The sequence below is a fragment of the Plectropomus leopardus genome, chromosome 17 (assembly GCF_008729295.1).
Source record: "Plectropomus leopardus isolate mb chromosome 17, YSFRI_Pleo_2.0, whole genome shotgun sequence".
NCBI classification, from domain to species: Eukaryota; Metazoa; Chordata; class Actinopteri; order Perciformes; family Serranidae; genus Plectropomus; species Plectropomus leopardus.
This window is the reverse complement of record NC_056479.1, coordinates 19,440,381-19,463,171: the sequence shown is the minus strand read 5'-3', so window position 1 is coordinate 19,463,171 and position 22,791 is coordinate 19,440,381. Positions and strand designations below refer to the sequence as shown.

The 22,791-nt window shown below is 44.4% G+C and overlaps 1 protein-coding gene across 1 annotated transcript; it reads right to left on the bottom strand.

Moving 5' to 3' along the window:
• Positions 1-3,066: 3,066 nt before the first annotated feature.
• LOC121956775 (axin-2-like) lies at positions 3,067-21,813 on the bottom strand. The gene is made up of 11 exons (XM_042505153.1): positions 21,571-21,813; positions 19,405-20,329; positions 16,922-17,053; positions 14,448-14,550; positions 12,442-12,582; positions 11,268-11,800; positions 10,506-10,682; positions 9,932-10,147; positions 9,628-9,762; positions 8,746-8,895; positions 3,067-4,722 (listed from the first exon to the last, which is right to left on the bottom strand). The coding sequence occupies exons 2-11, from the start codon at positions 20,211-20,213 to the stop codon at positions 4,596-4,598; spliced, it is 2,523 nt and encodes an 840-aa protein (XP_042361087.1). The 5' UTR covers positions 20,214-20,329; positions 21,571-21,813; the 3' UTR covers positions 3,067-4,595.
• Between the last annotated feature and the right edge of the window lie 978 nt (positions 21,814-22,791).

Sequence of the window (22,791 nt, the reverse complement as noted above, 5' to 3'; positions counted from 1 at the left end):
TAAAAAGTAAATTTGTAACAAAACATAACGGGCAAATATTATATAGCACAAATATTTTATGCATACTTATATTTTTTTTATGAACTTAAGACTCAAGTAAAAAGCAAGTACCTGAAATTTGTACTTAAGTACAGTGCTTGAGTAAATGTACTTAGTTACATTCCTCCAATGGTAAGTGTCAAAAAAACAGCAAACTCTATACGCTGATTAAGACTATGAGATGTCATTAAAGTTATTTTGTCAGACTAGTTTTGCCTTTTCTTTTTCACTTTTTTGCCAAAAATAAAACAGAGCTGCAGGTGGTAAATCGGAGGCACAAAACTGGCTAAATATTGTTCTGTAGCCTCACAACTTAAGACTGAAGTCATACAAAAACACACAAATAAATTCTTCTTTGTCGAGGCATTTTTGAGGCAACCCTCGAATGCCCCCAAATCTTAATACCCACCCGAAAAGCACCTACATGTTTGAATAGCAGTCTATAGTCAACCGCGCCCAGTGCACGCTTCAAAAAGATGACCCCGTCTAAAATAGCCCTCTACACAAAGATGGGTTCACAAGGCCGTCTGACAGTGGAGCGCCGCTGAGTGAGAGCCTCTTAGTTCTGAAGGGTCCAAAGGCTGGCCTTCAAGTGTATGCACTGACCTTTGCTGATGAAAGGGCTGAAAATGGTATTTTAACAATATCATGATGCCCTTTCAATATGAAAGGCAGCATAAGCAACACTCTTAGCCAATGAAAGTTGAAAGGACAGAGGGTGGCAGAGGAGCGTGGTGTGTAAAATGTGTGTGAAGATATCACTGTGCATGTGTGTGAAGCTATAAGCTATTACATATTTAAATTAAATAAGGTATCATGTAAGTCAGCCTGGTGTACACGATGATCCAAGCTTTACATCTTACACAGCTGTGGGTCTCAGCTGATACTGCCATGAGGAAAAAGTGGAACAGCTGGATAGAATTAATTTTATATTGAGGTATTATGATGGAGTTTTAGGGCCACATAGAGGTTTTTTTTATTTTTTTGAAACTTCGAAAATAAAGTTGTAATGACATTACGAGAATTAAGTTGTAGTTTTACCAGAAAAAAGTCATCACTTTATGAGAATAAACTTGAAATATTACGAGAATAGTCATAATTTTACAAGAAAAAAGTCATAATTTTATGAGGATAAACTTGAAATATTATGAGAATAGAGTCGTAATTTTACAAGAAAAAAGTCATGATTTTATGAGGATAAAGACGTAATATTACAAGAAAACAAATCATAATTTTACAAGGAAAAAAAAGTAATTTTAAGAGAATAACGTATTCTAAAAAATTAACAAATATTATATTATGGAAATAAACATATTGTGAGCAACCGCTGTCCCCGGTGGTGTGCCACCACTTGTTGACCTGTGCTCTTTTTTCTTGTAAAACTACGACTTCATTCATAATATTGCAACTCTTTTTCTCATAATTTTACAACTTTATTCTCAAAATTACAACTTTATTCTCAGAATATAATGACTTTATTCTCAAAATTACGACTTTATTCTCTGAATATAATGACTATTCTCAAAATTACGACTTTATTCTCAGAATATAATGACTTTATTCTCAAAATTATGACTTAATTCTCAAAATCTAACATTTTTTTTCTTTAACATGGCCTTAATTCTCTGACGTTAGGTATATTTGTATAATGCTATTTTATTTTATTTTTAAATTGTCATCAAATCCGATAAAAACACCAACACCTGTGTTAAACAGTTTGATTTTCTGACCACAAATGATCCACAGTGACTATATTCTGGTTCTCCATCACCCCTACTTTCATTCATGAGATAATGTCATAAACACTGTTGCTTTCTATTATACTTACTGTGACGGCCCCGCGGATGTCATCTCTCTGGTGATTTAACTGTCTGTGCTCTCTTTGCAGGCAGGTGATCGTTAGGATAACTGCGAGCACCTGAGAGTGTGTCAGGTTAATTTGAGAAGCTCTAGCTCAGTCTCTGTTATTCCCTGCCCCTCTCTGGTTTGGTCATGTTTGGGTGTGCCCCATTTCAGTGCTCTGGTGAGCTGTTTTGTGTGTTTAATCTGTCAGCCAGCGGCAGCAACCGTGTAACTGTCAGCTGACAAACAAACACCAATGCCGGCAGAGAAAAAGCCATGGTAGCTGCCACTTTACAGCCCTGACTGACTGAGTTACAGTCGCTATATTGCAGCTGGAGTGATCCAAAAGCAAGATGGTCTAATATGACATTTTGCACAAAAAGAGGATTGTGGATTTTGTCCATACACTGCAGATGCACTCAGGAAGGGGTCTGAAAGGCCAGTATGAACAACAGGAGTAAATAAAGCGAGCAAATCCCGCTATAATGCTCATATAGATATCGGACGATTGTTTTAAGACTTCAGAATTTAATATTAAAGCATTTTACTCCTGACTTCTTGATGCTCTGTACCTGTAACTTGCATTCTTGCAGCAGTCTGCTCTCAGCCTCTCCGTGAGGTTTCATGTTCACTGGGACCCTAATTGAGTCTGAGCAAAAGACCACATTACTCTCACACGCAGTTCATGAAGTGCCGCAGGAGGCCGAACAGTTAACCATGTAAACAGCTCGGTGAAATGTACTTATGGCGTGCATTTGCCAAACGTCTCATTAACACACACTTAGATACTCTCTGTCTTACACTAAAACACACAGAGGCTCTGGTGGCCAAATTAATGCTGCATGCTTTAATTTCCAACAGGGAGTAAATTAAGAGCTGATAATGGATGCAAATCTGGCAGAGATTTCTCACCGGATCCAGCGAGTTGCACTCTCCACAGCGGGGTGTGTGTGTGTGTGAGAGTCAGACACACACACACACACACACACAAACACACACAGGGAGTAAATTAAGAGCTGATAATGGATGCAAATCTGGCAGAGATTTCTCACCGGATCCAGCGAGTTGCACTCTCCACAGCAGGGTGTGTGTGTGTGTAAGAGTCAGACACACACACACACACACACACACACACACATACACACACACACACACACACACACAAAACCATAGGAAACCATTTGCTAATTTGAAAAATAGAACATTTTAATAAAGGCTACATCTCTTCATAATTACAATAATTAAAGTACCGAGGCATCTTTTCAACTGAGCTCTATAGAACGCATAATTTACAGTTTACAAGTGGAGCCAAGGAAGCCATGAAAAATATTATAAAACATAAACATGATGAAACGGATACTAAAAGGCATAAAAATATCTTTTCAACATAAGGCCCCTTGTAAAAACCAAGGGAGTAATCTGACCCTGAAAACTGGGTAAAACACGGCAAGAATCCATGTAGGCACAGCTACTGTACTCAATTAAAACACTATGGACATAGTGTATATCACCACCATCATTATCATCTGCAGCTCATAGCGCAGGCTTCAAATACACACAGAGTAACCCTACTCAAAAGCAACTCAGTCACACAATCACATAGGTAAGCAAGTTGGGGAGCACATTATAGAGCTTTTTGTTGGTAAATATTAATATTGGTGTAAACACATTTTGGGGACTCTAGGACCTGTTCAGGGCAGTTTCCTCTTAGTAAATACGTAGGCTATTTGTGCGATGCCTGCGCCACTGAAACAAAGGCACTAAGACGCGACAGATCAAGGCTAGCTGGGCAGAGTCCCAGAGTTGGGAATTAAACGTTAATAGCATTTTTGTTCCTTTTTTTTTTTTTTCCATAGTACACTCAGAGCAGATGGGGACACGGCCACAAATAGCACTGCAGTAGTAAATATATTATCAAACTATTAAGTGATAGAGAGCCATTTCTCAAAGCTTCAGCAGTAAGCTCTCCAGCCAAGAGATCAGAGATGATGTCCCGCTAAATCTCCAGGTACAGGAGTGGATTTTTTGAAGAGGTATTTTTGAAGTTTACAGTTCAATGAGGGGCAGAAAATGAATAAAACCCATTTCCTTTGCTTGAGAACTGATGCTCAGAAGGGAGAGGGGGAAAAAAAACGGATGTGGAAAATTGGAGAAGTTTCTCCAACTCCGAGCAGCTTGTCCATGGAGGAATAATAGGGTTGGGGCGGGGATATTTCCAATAAATAGCAATAGAAATCTTTACACAGCAATACGAGCATCACAATACAATGCAATGTACATGTATATCTGCATATACATATTAGCGATGTGCTAGCGAGTACCCGTGGGCAGATGCTAGCGCGGGCAGGGTCAGGTAGGCTGTCAGTCTCAAATTTGAACCCACCGCCCCGCTTCTTTGAGGAGTGGTCATTCACCTGGAGTCTCTAGAGTTTTCTCTTCTGGAAACATGGAGATGTTTCAGTCCAGCAACACACAGTCTTGTATTTTCTTCACTTCAAGGCGGGCGTGTTCACGCGATAGTCCAGAAATAGCGATATCATGCCCTCCATCGTTTCTCCCTCTCCATCCAGTCCGCCTGCCCAGACCTCGTCGACATTCCTTCAGCTTCTCCAGTCCAACAGTCTTAGCTTAAAAGACACATACTTAGTGTGTGTGAAGGGAGTACATCCACGGAGTTGTGAAGCGTCCGTATAATCCACAACACAGGGAGGGCCTCACTCCATCCTCTCCACCTTGCCCAAGATCTTGCCTTCGTAGGTGGGCAGCAAGGAGCTGTCGTCTGACACCTCCTCAAACACCGCGCCACATTCAAACTCATCGCTGGCCTTCTTGAAGTAGTACCTGCGAAGCAGACACAAGAGAGCGTTAACACTTTTAATGCACCACACACAAAACTCAAAGACGCATTAAGGCTTCTGAGCTCAAAGTCAAAAGAAAGACCCAAAAAGTCAAACAGTATGTTGCCACCCTCTTTATTCGACCTTTTTTACATCACGCCTAATTTCCGCCATCCATGAAAAGCCACTCGGTACACAATCAACCAAGCCTGCTGAGCTACAGACTGACTTCTAAAGGTGGGGTGCAACCTGCTGCTAAAAAGTCTAAAATAAGAGGCTCGCTCTCTTCATTCCTCCTGTCTTTTACTTCTCCCTTTCCTTTTTCCTCCACCGTTGTTGTGAGTTTTGCCCCGGCTAACAGGGGCCAATTAGGGCAGCGTGCAAATGAAGGGGTCCTTTGACAAAGGCTGAAATTTTGGGTGCCTGCAAGTCTGCCTGTCATTACTCCCCCCCACCCCGACTCCTATACACCCACGTTAGAGGACACACATGCACAGGCTTTCACTCGCTCCTCATCCCTGTTTCATTATTACAGGGACAAAGAAAAGAACAGAGACAAAGTGGAGGAGGAGAAAGAAGCAGTACACGGTGTCCTGCCTTACCCCTGTTGATGGCACGAGCCCTCGCTGAGAGCTATAGGAAGGGCAGCCGACTGACAACTTTCTGTGTGTGTGTGTGTGTGTGTGTGTGTGTGGAAGAAAAAAAAAATCCAAGGAGGGGCTTCTCGTCAGCCATGACTTCACTGGGCCATTAATGATGCAACCCCCCCATCCTCATTTTAGAGGAAGAGAAACCAGCAGGGGTGGGTCGGTTCGGGTGGAGGGGGGTGTCTCAGAATTCACTCATTAACTATGTAATGGAAAAATGCCTCCATTTGCTCCATGTGTGGGGTGACTGGAATGTGGGTATGTTTGTGAGCATTTTGTTTTTAATGAGACGGGAGGCTGACAAAGTCGAAACATGCAATACTTATAAAACAAGACTGAAAAAAAAAAAAAAAAAAAAAAAAAATCGCTCAAATGCCCGAGTGCACATTTGCCAATCGACACGAGGGTGGTCACTAATAAAAAGCAGCCACATTTGAAATACAGGATGGCTAAACGGGTCACAAGGTGTCTCTCTCAGGAAAATAAAGTGAGTAAATACGACAAAGTAGATAAATACGAGGACATTAAAGAGCACAAGACATGCCTGATAATTGTATCCTCCTTTACTATCTGGAGGAAGAAGGGAAAAAAAGAAAAAGTAGAGCTGTCTGACTCTTAAAAAAAATCTTCAAAGAGCAATGATCTTTTCTGCTGAGAGAGACAGACAGAGACAGAGAGAGCCTGAATTTCCACTGGAACATGTTTTATGTGGCTAGATCTGTTTCCCCCCCTTCTCCCCTTCTCTCTCCGTTTGCACTGACATCTGGCACCAATATCGTCTGGCAGGGCCCAGCAGTACTGTTCTTTGTTGAACCGCTGCCATGTTGAAATGACCCAACTCCACACATTCTCTGGCTGCTATTAAAGCGCCGCGCAGCTCTCTTTCCAAAAAAATGTGGATGGTATGACACAGGAACTGAGACAGCGAGCCAGAGAAAAAAGAAGAGAGGGAAGGAGGGGGGGCAGCAAACAGACAGATGTGGAGATCTCAGAGCTAAGTGATCACATTTGTAGATCCAAAAACGCTGCACACATCTGGATGGGAAGACATTTCTGTAAGTTTTGCTTTTTTCTTTTTTTTTTTAAAAAAAAAAAGTTTGGTACCTGTAATTATTAACACAATACTCAACTCGGGCTTTTTTTCGTGGAGACCGTTGCCGCCTAAACAACGAATGTTTGATCTTTTCCCCTTTAATGCCAACTGGAAAGGAGCAATCAAAGTAAAAATCTCTCTCCGCAAACACACATCAAGTTGCGCGGCCTCAGTCAAGGCCCTGAAGTACAGCAAACAAGCGAATCTGGCATTTAACAATCTGCCTTTCAAAAATATCCATAAAATGATTACAACATGTGTAAACATTGTGCGCGTTCAACGCAAGCACATTCAGACGTGCACAAACACACACACACACACACACACACCGGGGCAGTAAAAAAAGAGCCCCTGATAGCATCAGTGAAGAATTTGCACGCTGGCCATTTGTGTGAGTCTTTGTTGGTTGAAATGAAAGGGGCCGGGGCTTCAAAGCCATGTGTATTAAGTGTGCCTTAGCATGGAAATCAATACCAGATGGGACCCAAATCGCTGCAGTTCAAACTCTTCCACTAACCCCCGCACCACCCACCCTCCCTCTTGTCCTTTCCTTTTCATTGCACCCCCCTCAACTCACACACGCATACAAACCACAGAGGCCTGAATCTGACTGCACACACACATAGAGAAAAACACTGATAACAGCGCTCCACACAGGCACGGATAAAGCACGAATGCATCTGAAGAAAATATCAGATCTCTATATGGTCACACAGGTGCCGACTGAAAGGTATAAATGCACCACCAGACGGTGCAGCATGTAGCCTTTTAGCTAACTAACATGAGTCGTTATCACTTCAGTTGCTGTTTTCCTTTTAGACTGACAAAGTCTGAAGTGTCATCATGTCATGATGACATTACACTTGCAATCAGAGTTTAGAGCTGCACCATATATTGTGTCTGCAAACGGCGATGTCAAGTAAAGCCAATTAACTCAAACGCGTCATGCTCCAAAATGTTTTGCTGATTGATACAAAAGGAAAACTCGCGCGATTCTCATTTTCCGCGATTAATGTTACTGGCCAAATCTAGTAGTTGCAGTAGTAGTCATAGTTGACGTTTGTCATGGGAAGAGCAACTCGTCTGCGTATGTATGTTAAAAAGTGCCATAACTGAGCCAGCGAGTTGCCGCGATGAAACACAGTTTTCCGAAGCTACAGTGGTCAGCAGAAAGCATCCAGATAAACTCACGTTCCATTGTAACACATTCATACGACCTAACAAAGTTTGTTTTGTGTTTGCTGCACAGAAGAAAAATAGCATCTGTTTAGTTATCGCGACGTCTCCTGACCATTCTTCCCTGCAGAGGCGGACTGTAAAAGCTAGTTACCAGCTACGAGGCAGACTGACGCTAAATGAGCTAGCCTGACAAACTGCAGTCTCCAAACTACTTCTAACACCGATGCTTATCTACAAGAAAGGCCCGTCTGATAAGGACCAAAGCATGGCCCACTAGTAATCAACCACGAGCTGAAAAAGAGCGAGGAACACAAGGGAAAACGTTGTCACATATCTACGCATATTAGCGCTACGATGTCAACAGCTACAGAAAATAAATTTAAGAAAAAAACTAATGTTACATAACGCTGAAGGTTATCCACAGAAAATTACTTAATTACACAACTAAAGTCCATTACTCTTCCAAAACTTGCAATGATTTTTTTCTTTTTTTTTTTTTTTTTACAAATTTTATGAGTTTTCAAGGTATTTCATGAACCGTGGGTGTCATGCTAAGTCAACCAGTGCGTTATACTTTATTTCCTCCTCATACCCCTAAGAAAAGTCTTTAAAACGTTTTTAAAAAGTCACACCAATAATTTTAACATGATTAATTATTTCTGAATAGGGCTGTTCAAGTCATCTGATGAAGTTTCCTGTATTTTTTCTTATCGCAGAAAAAAACAATCTCAAAGTCATTTTTTCCAATATCATGCAGCCCTATCATTGAAAATTAAGCCATAAAGCTCCCGTGACACAAAAGATACTGGAAATTACTTAATTCCACTACTTCCTGCCCATGTGACTGCAACTTTAAAAAAAAATAAAAGTCCATAATCGAGCCCCCTTTTCTCAAGTTTCAGTTCTGTCTTAAAGAGGGTTTGTTGATACGCAGAAAAGGAAACGTTTTGTTCTCAATCATAGTTTTACACCAAGGCCAATGAGCTGATAGCGTTTTATTGCCGGCAATCCCAATATCACAGAAGCACCGGTGGCAAGAGTTCACATTACATCATTGCCGTAAAACTTTAACCAACATCTCAGTGTATTCGGTTTTCCAGCTACACACCTGTAGTTGCCCTTCTTGCGGAGCTGCTCCTTGAAGTGGCCCAGGGTGAGACTGTGGCTCTTCATGTTCCTCCGGTAGGGGATCTCCTCACCACAGAAGAAATACGTCACCACCGTCTCGCCTCCTAAACCCTTTTTACACTCCTTCATCCTGGAAGAAAACAAAGAGGGAGAGGAAGAGTGTGTTAGAAGGAGTGGACACACTCATTATGCTTAATAATGACCAAAAGAGAATCAGAAACGGAGCAAAGCTGCTAAAGGGATAACCAGCAATCTACTCTAAATAAAAGTGTGCAGAAGACAGCACTACAGTCGAAATACAGTAACAGCGCTCTGACTGAAGAATAACACTGGTGAGTGAGTGACCTAGTGCCATCAGTAAGTGTGTACTTGTGTGCATGGAGAAGGGGCACAGTATTATCAATTCCCCTTCAGCTATGTCCAATGCTTTGTAGGCCCACTTCAGAGGAGCTCTCTCTGCAAAGCTCTGCTCGCCCCAGCCGACTGCCGGTCCACTGAAGGACGGCCAATAAAAATGATACATATATATGAAAGGGATGTCTCAGTCAGGTGGTGCAGTGACTACACACTCCCCACACACAGCACAAACACACAAGATTCATGCAAACAGGAGCCAGGCGTCTGTGTACAAATCTTGAAATAAGCTTCGCAAAGGGGGTCACCTTCTCTTTTGAGGGGACTGTGATTGTGATGTGTGTGTTTTTGCACGACTACTCGTGTGCGGTGAGCGGTGCACGCAACAAGCAGGAAGAGTTAAAAGGGTAGAAGTACACTGCAAGGTGGAGGTTATGGCTGAGAGGAGGAGGAAGAGGAGCAGAGAGGAGGAGAGGACAGGGAGGGCAGGACGCTAGAGGCATCGTACTCTTCTGATTGGAGACCGGGGCTGGTTGTGAGGAGGCCAGCAGGGCTGGGATTGGCTAGAGACAGAGGGACGGACCCCTCACCCTGGACAGGCACTAGGTGGCTCTTCTCTTGCTGGAGACTGGACATTGAATGCCTAGAAAGAAATATGGCATAAGCTTTATTACTAGGATCAATAACACACTATTTTCTTCAGTGAAAATCCAAGACGTCAATTTATTTCACATCTAGAAATTGTAAGCAAGGAAGAAATCAGAGCAAGCCTAAGAGCGATTTTCAACAACTACTCTCTAGCTTCTGCGTACCTTTGCTTGGTGGTCTTAGTCGAGACCTCCTCCAGTCTGCGGCAAGCCTCCTCCAGCTGGGCCAAAGTGTTGGGAGGGGGCAGGGGAGGCATGGCGGGGTCCTGGATAAATGGCTGGGCAGGCTGGTGGCTACGTAGGTGGCCAGAGCTTCCACCTCCACCCCACGTGTGTGTCTGCGTAGACGAGCCACCAAAGGATTTCTTGGTGCTCTGGTTACTGCGAGGTAGAAAGGAAATAAGACCATATGCATTAAGACCGTGCGATGGTGGGAACACAAATGAGGGTATATAATGAGGATATTTAAGTAGAGCTGTGTGCTGGTATGAAATTTAGTTGTGCATTTGCGATCTGTTGTTAGCTGCTCACTAGGCCTTTATCACATGAATGCCACTGTCACACTGAACATCCTGCTGAGCCCCATTTAAAACTTTGTATTTAAAAAAACCCTTACATAACCAAATATTCTTAGTTAATAGACAAATCGGATTCAGCTGACATAATTCTGAGTCCAGTTCAGGCCTATATTTTAGACAAAAATAAAAAAGTTAAACTCCGGGTATCAGCTGCTTCTCACCTGTGAGACTTGTGCCTGCCTTGCCGTTTACTTTCCAGGATCCACTGCAGCACATTCTGGGTGGGGTCTGTTGTGTCGCTGGGCAGCTGCAAGGGCCCACAGTCGTCCATACATCTCTCTGCCACTCCATCCTCAGCCCCAGAACGACAAACACGCCTGGACAGAGAGCTGGAACGCCTGGAAGGAAGAGAGACATAATTAATATAATACATTTTTAAACAATAAACCGTAGAAAATGCAACATAAAACCAGAGAGGTATTGGACTCATCATGAACGGCTTAACACCCTAGCGGCATCAGCTTTCCAGCGCCTAATTTATAGGATGAACAATAAACTGGACGTCTTCTTCGAAATCTGGGAACCATTTCTGATACATTCCAGGGAATCCAAGTCAGAGAAATGTCTGACTTGACATATCTTGGAACCAAAACATACACAGCCCTTTAGTTCAGACAGGTGGTTTAGGGGCTGTGAGTGAACGCAAATATTGTCTCCTGAATAGTTTTGACCCAACCTTAGTTCATATAATATTTGATTTTTTTCTCTTGGTAATTCTTTTTTAATCTTTTTTTAATATTCATTTACTCATACACTAATTATTTTCTTTTTTAATGCACAATTTGTTCTTTAATATACTCTTATCTTCTTGTCATCATATGTACATGTAACTGTATTTGTCATGGTTTAGGATGCTGTAGACACGTTCTTGTGTGGTGGAAACAATAAAAAGCGTGACTGAAAAAAGATGTGTTGGAACTGACCCCATGCTGTTGTCTGTTGAGATGGCCCCACACATCTCTCTGCCCAGGCTGCGGCTGCGCTGGTAAGGCTGGCAGGGCTGGCACTCGCCGCTGCTAGAGCACAGGCCATGCACCCTGAGTGCTGCCTCCCTCTCAATCTGCTCCTTCGTCTTGGGACTGGCGTGGTGGTGGATGTAGTGGTGGTGAATGTGTTTCGTGCTTTGCCTGCTTACGAGGGTCCTGCTGGGCCCCAAGGCCAGAGTGATAGCCGCTTGGTCTGGACTAGAGACAGAAGGACTGGAGGGCCCCGTCCTGACCAGGGCCTTGATTCCAAAACCTGCCCGTGTGATGGGCCTGTGTTCTGGGGAGCTGGAGCGAGGCGAGTGGCGGATGACAGCGGGGGACTGGCAGCCGGGGGTCTTCAGGACTCGAGACAGGTGTTCGTCCAGAATGGCCTGGGGGTCCTCATCGGAGGAGCCAGGGAGGAGCGTCAAGGGATGGGGAGAGAGCTGAGGAGCACTTCCCATAACCTCTGTGTCTTCTTTTTCCTCCTCCTGGTAGAAAAACGTACAAAGTCATCAGCTGAGGATAAGAAATATCTTTAAGTTGACTTTTCTAAGAAAAAAAAAACTTCTTAAATACCCCAAAATTAGCACATGTCCACGGGTTTTTCAAACACAGGTAAACCTGCTAAAAATAGGCTATAGACTGCTTTCCCATTGCCAGTAGAGTAGAGCTGTGTACACGGCTTTGCAGCCAACAATTGTTCGTGTGTGTTGTTTTGCTGTGTCCATGCGACATCACAAATGGATCAGAGAAAAGGTAAACAGCAGAAACAGCATGGACAGGGGTCTTTGAAAACTTTACAGTGGTTACTTCTGTTTATACATCTCTTGTTTATTCAGTCTCTCTTTTAAACGCTCTGCAGACTAATATGTATTGATGTTTTGGTGCTGCTTAGACGGAGACAGGCAACAGTAAGTGGAAGATGAATCTCGCCAGTTAAGGAGCTGAAATTAGCGCGTTCACCTGGGTGTTGTGCTGCCATCAATGCCAATCTGAGATGGAGGCAACAAAAACCTGTGACAACTGCAGAGTCAACTGACCCGATTGTATGCATTCCCATTGCATTAAAAGCCAGATGTTAGCGGGTGTTAGCAGGTTTTTTGTGCAGCAGGAATGAGGCTCTACAAACCTCCTGAATCTGCTGCAGCTTCTCCTCCAGAGAGTTGATGGTGTCCTGTTTTCTCTTCAGGCTCTCCAGGCGGGAAATGAGCTGGGCTGCAAACTCTGACGGCTCCATTGGGACCATCTCCTTGGGAGGACGGCGAGTTCGCTTTGGGAAGAAGAAGATACATTAGCCATTATATCACATGATATCCCTCCATTATTTAGACACAGCCTTTACCAACTTCTACAGAGATATCTGTACTCATCTCCCCTTATCTGCCTACATTTATGCATTGTTCTCCACCAGCGCCTGCTCCACCATTGGTGGTACTGATCAGGGCGCTCTCACAGGCACCCAGGGCTACGGGGTTGTTTCAAGGGGTGGCGGGCTTGGTGTACGGTCACGCTGGGCTAGGCCTCGGCTGGTTCCCTCTGTCATCATCAGCAGGCCTCTTTAAAGTCAGCTCACTTCAAAGGCTTCCTCGTCAAATATCAAACACTCAGTGGGGGGAGAATAGGGTGGTGCAGGGAGGGATGGAGGGATAGATGGATGGGAAGCAGTGGCTTTACATCTAGGAATAAAAGCCACATATCGACAGGGGGTGGAAGAGAACTCCAGGGAGGGAAGGATGAGGGATTAAAAAAATGGGAGAAGTTGAGATGCAGAGATGTGTGCTCGCAGAGGGGGAGAGAAAAAGAGAAAATGAAGAGAGGAAAGGATTGAAGGAAAGAGATAAAGGTGCCGAAAAAGGACGGGAGATCAGAAAGGTTGAGGTAATTTATTCCCCCCCCTGTCACACACTGGGCACCTTTGAGGTACAGTATAGTGACAGTGTGAGAATGTGTGTGTGTGCGCACACATCTTAAATTATTTGCATTTTTGCACAGGGGCTTTCTTGATTTTTCTTCCTCTTTTTTGTTTCTCCTATCCCTTTGTAGTCGGGATGAAGGGGAGAAAAGAGTGAGAAAAAGAGGCGCTGTCTGATGGAGCCTGGGGCTGATGCACCATGGGAATGGAAGCCATCGCCGAAAATCAGACGGGAAACCAAAACAAGAATAAAAGCGAAAATAAAGTGAAAGGGGGACAGTCAGAGAAGAGTGGCGGGAACCAATCTGTGGATGTTTTCCTCATACAAGTAACACTTGCTGCATGTCTCATAATGTTGACAAAAAAGGGGGTTACATCGAGTTTATTTCAACAAGCTGCTTCTGTTACGACTACCTCTGCAAGATGTTCCCCTGCCTCTGTTTGGGACTTCTTTTCCTGTGCTTCTCTTAACCTGAAGTTGGCCTCTCTTAAGCCTTAAACTCCCCTCTGACCCACTGAGAGCTCACATGACATGCTCAAACTCTTCCCCGAGATCCCTCACTTTTAGGGGAGGGGGCTGGCTGAGTGTGTGTGTGTATATGCGGGGGGGGTTGCTGTGGAAAAAAAGGGGGCCAGCTCTGCTGGAAGTTGTCACATCCCTATGCGTTTGCTCCATTCATCCTTGGATCAAAGCGCTGCGTGCATGTGCGTGTGAATGTGTCTGAGTATCTTTGTGTTTTTGTTGGGGCTGATTTCAGAGCCCTCGGGATAAAGCGGCAGAGATCTTTCTCATTTCTCCCTATTCTCCATATTTACAGCATCGGGAGGGAAGAAAAACCCTGGTGTGTTCCGAGCGCTGCGGCGATAAACAGCTTAGAGACCCCCCTCGTCTCCCGCAGACTTCAAGGAACCCTAATGGGGGTGTAGGTGACACCAAAGGTAGCGAGGGGGCTCGTGTTTGTATGTGCGCTTATGTGAGTGTGTGTGTGTGTGTGCGTGTTTGTGTGCGTGGGAGGCAGGGTCTTTGACGTTACTCTTCAGATCTTTGCTGGTGTTGTTGAATTGAGAATGCCGAATACAGTTTGTGCCGTACTATTCATAGAACCAAGAGAGACCCGGAACAGAGGGTGGTATGGAAATTACACTGTGGGACCTAGGTTCAAAAAGACTTCGGAGCATGTGTGTGTATGGTTGAATGTGTTTGTGTGTGTGTGTGTACTTACAGGGAAAGCAGGCAGAGAGACTTGGCTGTTCATCCGCATGTTGCGCTGCATCTCTCTCTGGAGCTGTTTCTTTGAGCCCAGTTTGTACGGAGGGATGCCATCTCTGGGGGGCAAACAGACAGATCACAAAGGTCAATTACCCAATCAGACACAACATTTAAGACCAAAACAGCCATTCAGGAAGAAGCTTGTTAGCTAACTGGGAAGATCAAACGAAGCAAGAATAAATCTAATCAATTAATTCTCCCGACCATTTTGTTTTTCCATCCTTTAGACTTAATTTGATGACAAAAAAGACAGTCAGAGGTGAATCAAGCCAGCCTTTCAAGTCTTGTTTATGTGTCGGAGCAGACATGGTTCTGAGTGAGGTTGTAGGAGGTTTTGTTTGCCCTAGAAATGACTCTCGTTTTCATCTCTGGCTCCAGCGCAGAACTGGGCATCCTGCTGGCTATTTCCTCTCAACACTACACACACTTACACACACAAACACACTCTGCAGTCACAGTGCGCTCTGCTCTACTGGCCAGAAGTAGTGTCAGCATTAGCATTCCCCTACTGACTTTAATGTTGAGCTGAGGACACTGTTAGCATTAGCAACTCATTATACTTACTCAAAGAGTTACTGCAGGACAGGACCCAAGGGTGTAGCTAACCTGGTTAAATCTGTCTGAGGGGACTGAACGGCTGACTGGCTAAAATATGAAATCAAACAACAAACAGCAAGCTTCAAACTGAAGCACTTGACAGTGTAAAACGGTGTCTTTTCTCCATGCTAAACAGCAGTTTCCTGGTGACCTAGCCTAACTGAGGAGCACTTTTCCACTTTTGCTTTGAAATGCCACAGTCATGCGCATAAGCAACCCCCCTCCCCTCCACCCACCCTCCTCCCAATCTTCATTTGGCAAGCGCTGCCGCAGCCAGCCTCTGATCTCCGCACATCAAAAGGCTGGTTTGTAAGATAAGGTAATGTTTGAAGTCTGCGCAGCTGCATTCCCCAGCGTCCAAGCAAATCCATAAATAAGATATAAGCAAAAATCCCCCCTCCACCACTCTCTTTCTCTTCCCACCCAACCGCCTCCTCCCCCTTTTGCTTTTTCCCTTTTCTATTCTTTTCTTTATCTGTAAATGAGATTCAAATGTTTATGGCTCCTTTTAACTGACCTAAAGAGAGGCAGATATTCGGATCAAGGCCAGAGCGAACAGGACTGAGGTGTGGGGGTGGTTGTGTCCCTGTGGCCGGGGCTTTGTCACTGCACTGGGCAAAGTACAGCAGGACTATATGGGCCTCGGCCTCTTTGAAGCAGGGCCGTCTAGAGATATGCCAGAGCAGAGAACCCGGTTGTAAAAAAGACTCGTTATAGCTGCCATATTTATTTGTAGCCCAGCCCTCTGGCTGCACTGATCATCAGTGTCAGTCTTTAAGTAGCTTGGTCATGGTTAACCTCGCTGCTTCAGTGACATCATCCATGTAGGCTACGACGCCTCCCATGTGAGATGAGGTAAAGAAGATCTTGTACTTTTCTGCTTTCTGTCCAAAACCCAGCTGACCTGAGTGCTCTTGGCCTTGAGCTGTGCACTGCGCAATGACTTCATAGCACCCTGTCACTTGAAAGACACGTGATTACACCAAGCAAATCCTTTTGAAAAACGAGGCCCTCGGCACGTACACAGATAAGCGCACACCACATGTGGACAGAGTTTTAACACTTATGCACTTTGTTTGAGCTGAGATGATTAGTCAGTCCCTTGATTTCTCAATCTATAGGCCATTCATTAACAACAGTTTCTACAACTGACCAATCGCTCACGTCTTTGTGACGTGTCATGAGTGCCAAACCTTTGCTAACTCACAACCAGGTTATGAAATTATTTTTAAGTTTCATTGTTTAAGGTCCAGCGTGTAGGATTTTGGGGCGTCTATTTATTGTGTTTTTGTTATGCTTAGAATGAGCAGTTTATATCTTAAAATGAAGCAGATCCTCTTTCATGGATGTTTTGTAGCCCAGAACATCACTGGCTCTAAATAAGGGCCATTTGCGTTTTGGTGTCAGCCACCATAGCTCTACTCGCTTGACACAGGCGAGAAGTTTCAGTTCTGCAACCTCACCACTAGACGCCACTAAATCCTACATACTAGACCTTTAACTGAATATTTCTTGGTTTTGGTTGCAGATTCTGAAACTAATCATTAGTTGCAACACAAAAATACTTTGTGACACTCCTCTACCTATGCATCAACTCAAGTCTCTATATTTAAAGCAAAATGTTTAAAAACATACCTCAAAGTGTTTTTAAGGGGCCACAATTCACCAATATCCCCACTAAAGCAAACCATTCTTCCAGTTTGGCTAAAACTCCTAAAATGTGTCACTTTATCTTTTTTTATTACTATTTCTACAGTACCTCACACTCCTAAAACACCCTCATGTGTTGGCATTCTCACACACACTGATGTCTGGGTAATATTCACTTACACACTGCTGTCAGTCACGGACATGGCATCATCGGTCAAGGCGTCACTGGACACCTCGCTGTCGTTGGTGCTGCTGACGGGGGCGAAAGAGCCCACATGGCAGGGGTTGAGCGAGTCTCCTCTCTTGTACGATCTGGGGAGGTTACAACAACAAGAATCAGATTAATGCCAACACGACACTGTGACACAGGATCCAACAGGTGGATGACATTTCATTTGTATTTGCTGAAGATCAAGACACGTTGTATCCTCCGAGGTTTTAATGCCACCAAGTGATTAATGTGTAACCTTGTCTGCAATAACAGCTACACCCTGTAATGTATGAATGTGACTGGCTACAATGGGGCCTGGCAAACTCCACCCCTGAAACATGCACTCATGTGCGCTGGGAAAGCCGTGGTTTTCTCCTTCTGCCCCATTTATGCCTTCTTAAACGGCACCACAATTTCTCTCTTTCCATTTCTCTCACTCTTTCCTTAGCATTCATCTCCCGCTGTGCATGCATGCATTCTTGCCATGGTACAGGAGGAGGAGAAGGGGGGGGGGGGGTGACCAAAAGAGAGAGAAAAAAAGTATAGAGCGGAAGCATGAGAGTGTGTCAGAGAAGGAAAGAAAGGGGAGAGGAAAAAAAGGGGGGTCTTCATGAGGGAGAGACCCAGCAGGACTAAAGCTGTAGGCCCCCAGCTCCAGGCTGACCTTCAGAGGGGCTTGCAAAGAGTCAGGTATTTAACACAGCTGGCCTTGCATTCTTCCCTCCCTGCCTCTCTCTCACCCCCTCATTTATCCTTTCTCCTCCCTCCCTTTCTTTCATGAGGTACACACACTCCCCCTCTCTGTCCTTCCTTTCCGCTCTCTTTCCCCTCACTTTCGCTCCAAAAGCATGCCTCGAAGTCCCCATCCCTGAGTTTTCAAAAGGGGAAAAAAAAAAAAAGATAAAAGTGGCGAAGGCAAGGGGGGGGAGAGCAGCAAAGGGGGGAATCAGAGGAGAATTGACGCAAACAAGAAAAGAGGGAAGCGTGAGTGAGAGGGTATGGGTGGGGAGGTGGTGGTGGTGAAGCTGGGTGCTGATTCTGTACTGTAGCTGCCGTTCAGGGTTTGTTTGTAAAAAGTCAGATGAGAAGAGGGAAGCGGAAACGGGAGAAATGGGCTCCACATGCTTTGAATCTTTTCAGGTGACAATGGGTCTTCATGTCAAAAAAGGACTATACTCTAACTTGAGGCAAGAAGCGTCACACTTTAGGCAAGTCCCCACCACACATGCTGTCAATCATGTTCAAAGCAGGTAGCTGTCATCTTGCTTCACCTACTGTACTCAAGTAAAAGTTAAGATCTTAATGCAACTCATAAGTCAATGTCCTATTACAGCAACATCAGAAGATGCCCATAAATCATAGAGGTCTATTAAGTCCTCAAGAAAATTTGCTTGGGATGCAGTTTCAAAGCAAACTTTGATTTTGCTCTGTTAAAACGTACAAGCCAACATGGAGAGATCATAATAAGCATCCAAAATAAGCTGCAGAACATCCATCTAATACTGCTGTCTATAGATCTGCTATAGATTTATATCTCCGCCAAAGGCTGAGGACAGCGTGGTACAGGAGGAAGCATAGCATAGCAATGTCATCATCTATTATTTGCCGGCTGGGGCCAGAGCCAGCCGTGCTCTGTGAACTTTTCCCGTGGAAGACGATCCCTCATTCTGCTGAACTATTTCAAAGCCCCGGAAATCCAGGCGAGCGCCAGCAGAGGGCTGCTGCTGCTGCTGCTGGAGATGGTGAGAGGGGCCAGAGAGTGAAAGACAGACAAGAGTTCTCTGCAAACTTAAAAGAAACCCTGAAGTGATTTGATGCACTTTTGCGCATGAGGGAAAAATGTTTCCAGTAGCCTGTGATGTGGATTATGATTTACAGCACTGTGCAAAAGTCTTAGGCCACCATAGATTTGTTGTTTCAGCAAATTTGCATTGAGGAAACATCTGTTTCTAAGTCGCTTTATTTAGATACTAAGAATACAGAGAACATTAACAATGCATTGAAATGCCAGAAAAGGTCAGAACAAAACAGCCTGTTCAATATTTAGTGTGAAACATGAAATCTCACCACCATAACAAAAGATAGCTCAGATCATCAATATTGAGCTTTGGATATGCTTTGTCTTGAATGCAAAATGGTGTAAATACAGCAGAAGATTGTAAATGTCATGTTGTCTGCTCAACAGAGTCCAAGACATTCTAAGTGGAAAGAGAGGTCACAATATATACTTGCACCTTTAGGCAGTTGAAGTTTTTTTCTGAAATATTTGCGATATTAATACGGTATACACATTTCCAGTATGTCCTGGTTGTATTTTGAGACTACTGAGAAATAACTATGTATGATCATAACAATCCTGTTAAAATTAAGTTTAAGGTGGCATAAGACTTTTGCACAAAACTGCATGTTAAGCGTTGATTTAAAGCTTAATGCAGTTTAAAAGGTGACATACCTGTATCCCCTCTCCATCACCTCCACCGCCCTCATGGACACGGTGGCCCTCTGCGCCTTCGCCGACAATTCAACCAGCGCTTTGGCTTTGAAATCACAACTCCACTCCTCCTCTTCATTGAGCGTGGGCAGGTATCCACAGACAACTTTCAGGTCGCCCAACCCGTTCGAGTTGCCGTGATTGGGGTTTTCTCCCCCGGTCCTCACGTACTCGAGGTAAATGTCAGAGGTCAGAAACATCTGGTACGCGTTTTCCTCCATGTTGGTTTGGATCTCCGTCTGAGCCTGGTCAAACATGGCAGAGTCTATGTGTTGCTTCTTGATATTATCCCGTATGAAAGTCTTGGTCGCGGGCTTGAGCTGTTTGGCGACAATGCTGTTGTTCTCGATGTAGCGCTTGTAAATTGCTTTGGCGACTCTCTGCGTTTTGGTATCCTTGAGGTCCATTTGCCTGAAGCCATTGCAGGCGAACCAAAAGTCTAAAGTATCGACACATTTTTCCCGCTCCAGGAATGTCCTAAAAAGAAGGGCACCGTCCTGGTCCCCGAGGAGAGAGTGCAAAGACTTTGTCCACCGGGAGAGCGGTGAATCCGGGGAGGCACTCCCCTCTGGCTCCCCAAGACCATCCTCGTTCCTCCTCGCCGCGGAGCCCGGAGAACCGAGCAAAACCGATTTGGGGGGTTCCTGGGGTTTCATCATTGCGAGTTTGCCGGGGTAGCAGGGCGCCTCGCCCTCCTCCCCCGGCACCGGGGGTCGAGGAGCATCTTCGCGGAAACTACTGGCGATATGGTCCATAAGCGCCCGGCTCATGGCTCTGCAGGCAGCAGGAGAGCCTGTGTGTTGTGCGCCTCCTCTGAGCTTCTACTGTAATCTCCTCACTCTCTTATGTCAGCGGGGGAGCTTCTCTCTGGCTGCCCGTCTTCTCTCTGAAACACAAAGTATTGATCTAATCAAAACCAGATCCGCCCCAACTTCAAAGGGGGAGAGACGCAGTAAGAGTCTTTTCAGACCCTCGCTGACTTCTACAGAAAAAGATTCACAGGGAAAAAAATGTGAGAAAACGCTGCAGCAGCATTACATAAACAGCATTTCTTCATATCTCAACCTGGATTTCTACCGAGGCGCTATTGGTTAAATTAACAAGAATTAAACAGTGATTTCGCACAGCAGAAAAACCACCTGCCTGGACTCATCTTCCCTTTCGGCAGCAACACGACTAGTAGTAACCACACGTATGTCAAGCGGGGCTACGAGCTGAACACCATTAATAAGTCATTAATCCTTCAGTTTTATTAAAACGCTTCCGGATCCATCATGTCAGTGTAACAGCCCGGCTGCCTGCTGCAGACTGCGAGCACATGTCTTTTCTAGCATCCCTGTCACTTTCTCATTTCTGGGGCAGTCGTTTTCTCAACATCTCATCACAAGCGACTAAATCACGTCAAATTGAGCCTCCCCGCGAGTACCTGTAGGACACTGATGTGGGACAAACTCGGAGAGATGGAAAAACGTGACTAAAATAGTTAATGGGAGTTCACTGACTGCAGCTGTGCTACTCCTGGAGCTTAAACATGCTCACCCAGCTATCTCTTGATCCACTATCGCAGAGATTAAGAGCAGTTTGTCGATCGCCGCAAAGCATCACTGTTACAATGTTTCTGCTGCTGATGTTCAACATTGCAGATGTCACTTTGTATCACTGACACACGGTTACATTGCTCAACTTGTCAGAGAAACAGCTCCGGACACAGAAACATCACTAAATCATCTACGCTACTTTTGGAAAATATTCAAAATGTACTCAATGAGACCTCGTATATCCCAAAAGTTTCTTAAATGTTACAATTCAGGCGAAAAACAACTCCTCTTAAATGTCCAGTCCCAAGTAGCCTCCACCAAAGTCTCAGATCTTGTGGGGGAGGAATTCCACAAAAAGGAAAAGAAACGACCACTTTTTTGGGGAAATGTTCTTCTTTAACTTAACGTGTAAACAATATCGTAAAGAAAGGGAAAGATAAGCCTGCAGAAACGCGTATTTTAGGCGTCTTTAAACGTGAGAAAAGCGGTTCATTCCCCCCTGAACATTACTTCAAAGGCGAGTCAACAGCACATCAAAGGGAACTCCAATGGGGGCCAGTTTGAGGAGGCACACTGTCTTGTAACTTACCATCGATCCACGAGTTTGCTCCTCAAATTTAACTCCCAGTTGTTGTTGTTTTATCCATAAAAAATGCGCTTATAATCCACAGTATTTGTCTCCGCGACGTCCACATACAGTCCGTTCAGGTTTGAGTCGGTTTACGGAGAGAAAAATGCACTCGAGAGGAAAAAAAATACCGCTTCTCTCCCTCCTCCTTTTCTCCTCCCTACGGTTTCAGGCTGCCATGCCGCACGGTAGGTCTCTCCTGTAGGCGACTCCAACACCAACTGAGCCGACAGGCTGGAGCAGCGCACTTCAAAGTAAGAAACCGACTGCCGGGTCCCGACAGCTGCATAAAAAACAATTGCAGCTTGACGCTTCTGAAAAAAAATAAAACGAGTGTTGGAGCTGCTCTTAACGTCGCAGTCACTCTGAATGAAACGTATTTTAAAGGTCGCTCGGTTTGTTCCCCGACACGCGGGGTTTTTGCCACGTTTTTCCAATCTTTTCCCAGATCACGAAGTTGCAGCTATAGTGTGAGGACCTTATCAAAGACAAGCAATCTTGAGCCAACTCCCCGAGGCTTCGGAGCGTCAGAAGTAACTGATCTGCCGCCCCAATAGCATTATCGCTTACAATCCCTCTGTTGCTACATAAACTTTAAAGATGCAGGGATCTTTTCTTTTCAAGACCCGCATAGTTTTTGAGATTAACCCATTGGAGACCTTGGGATGCACAATGCATGCACCAGCGTGCATCAAATGGCACGTTTATATCCTCATATGAATTTTTGGACTCATTGCAATGAGACAATAGCTCTGGGGAATAATGACACTGTGATTTTTAATCCCGTTAAGACTCTTTTTAACCTTAGGTTTATTTAATTTTTCAAAAGGACAGTGCAATGACCGACAATGGTCATTTACAAGAAATGAAAACATGGTTGCACCAGATTTTATAAGACTAATTTCCATCTGTAGTCCTACAATTTACAGCAGTGGCGTGTCCAGACTTTTTTCTACTGGGGTGACCCAAGTGGGATACTGATTTATGCAGGGGTGGCTTTAAGTACGGCACTGCTGCAGGCACACGTCAGGATAGCTTTAATTTACCGTTTTTGTCTCCACAACTCATACCCACTTTAACTACTAACAACACAGCATCTTACATTCCTGTTTATAGTTTAAAATATAATTAGACCAATCAATAACAACACAACAGAGTGACACCTCACAAATGTAAAATAAT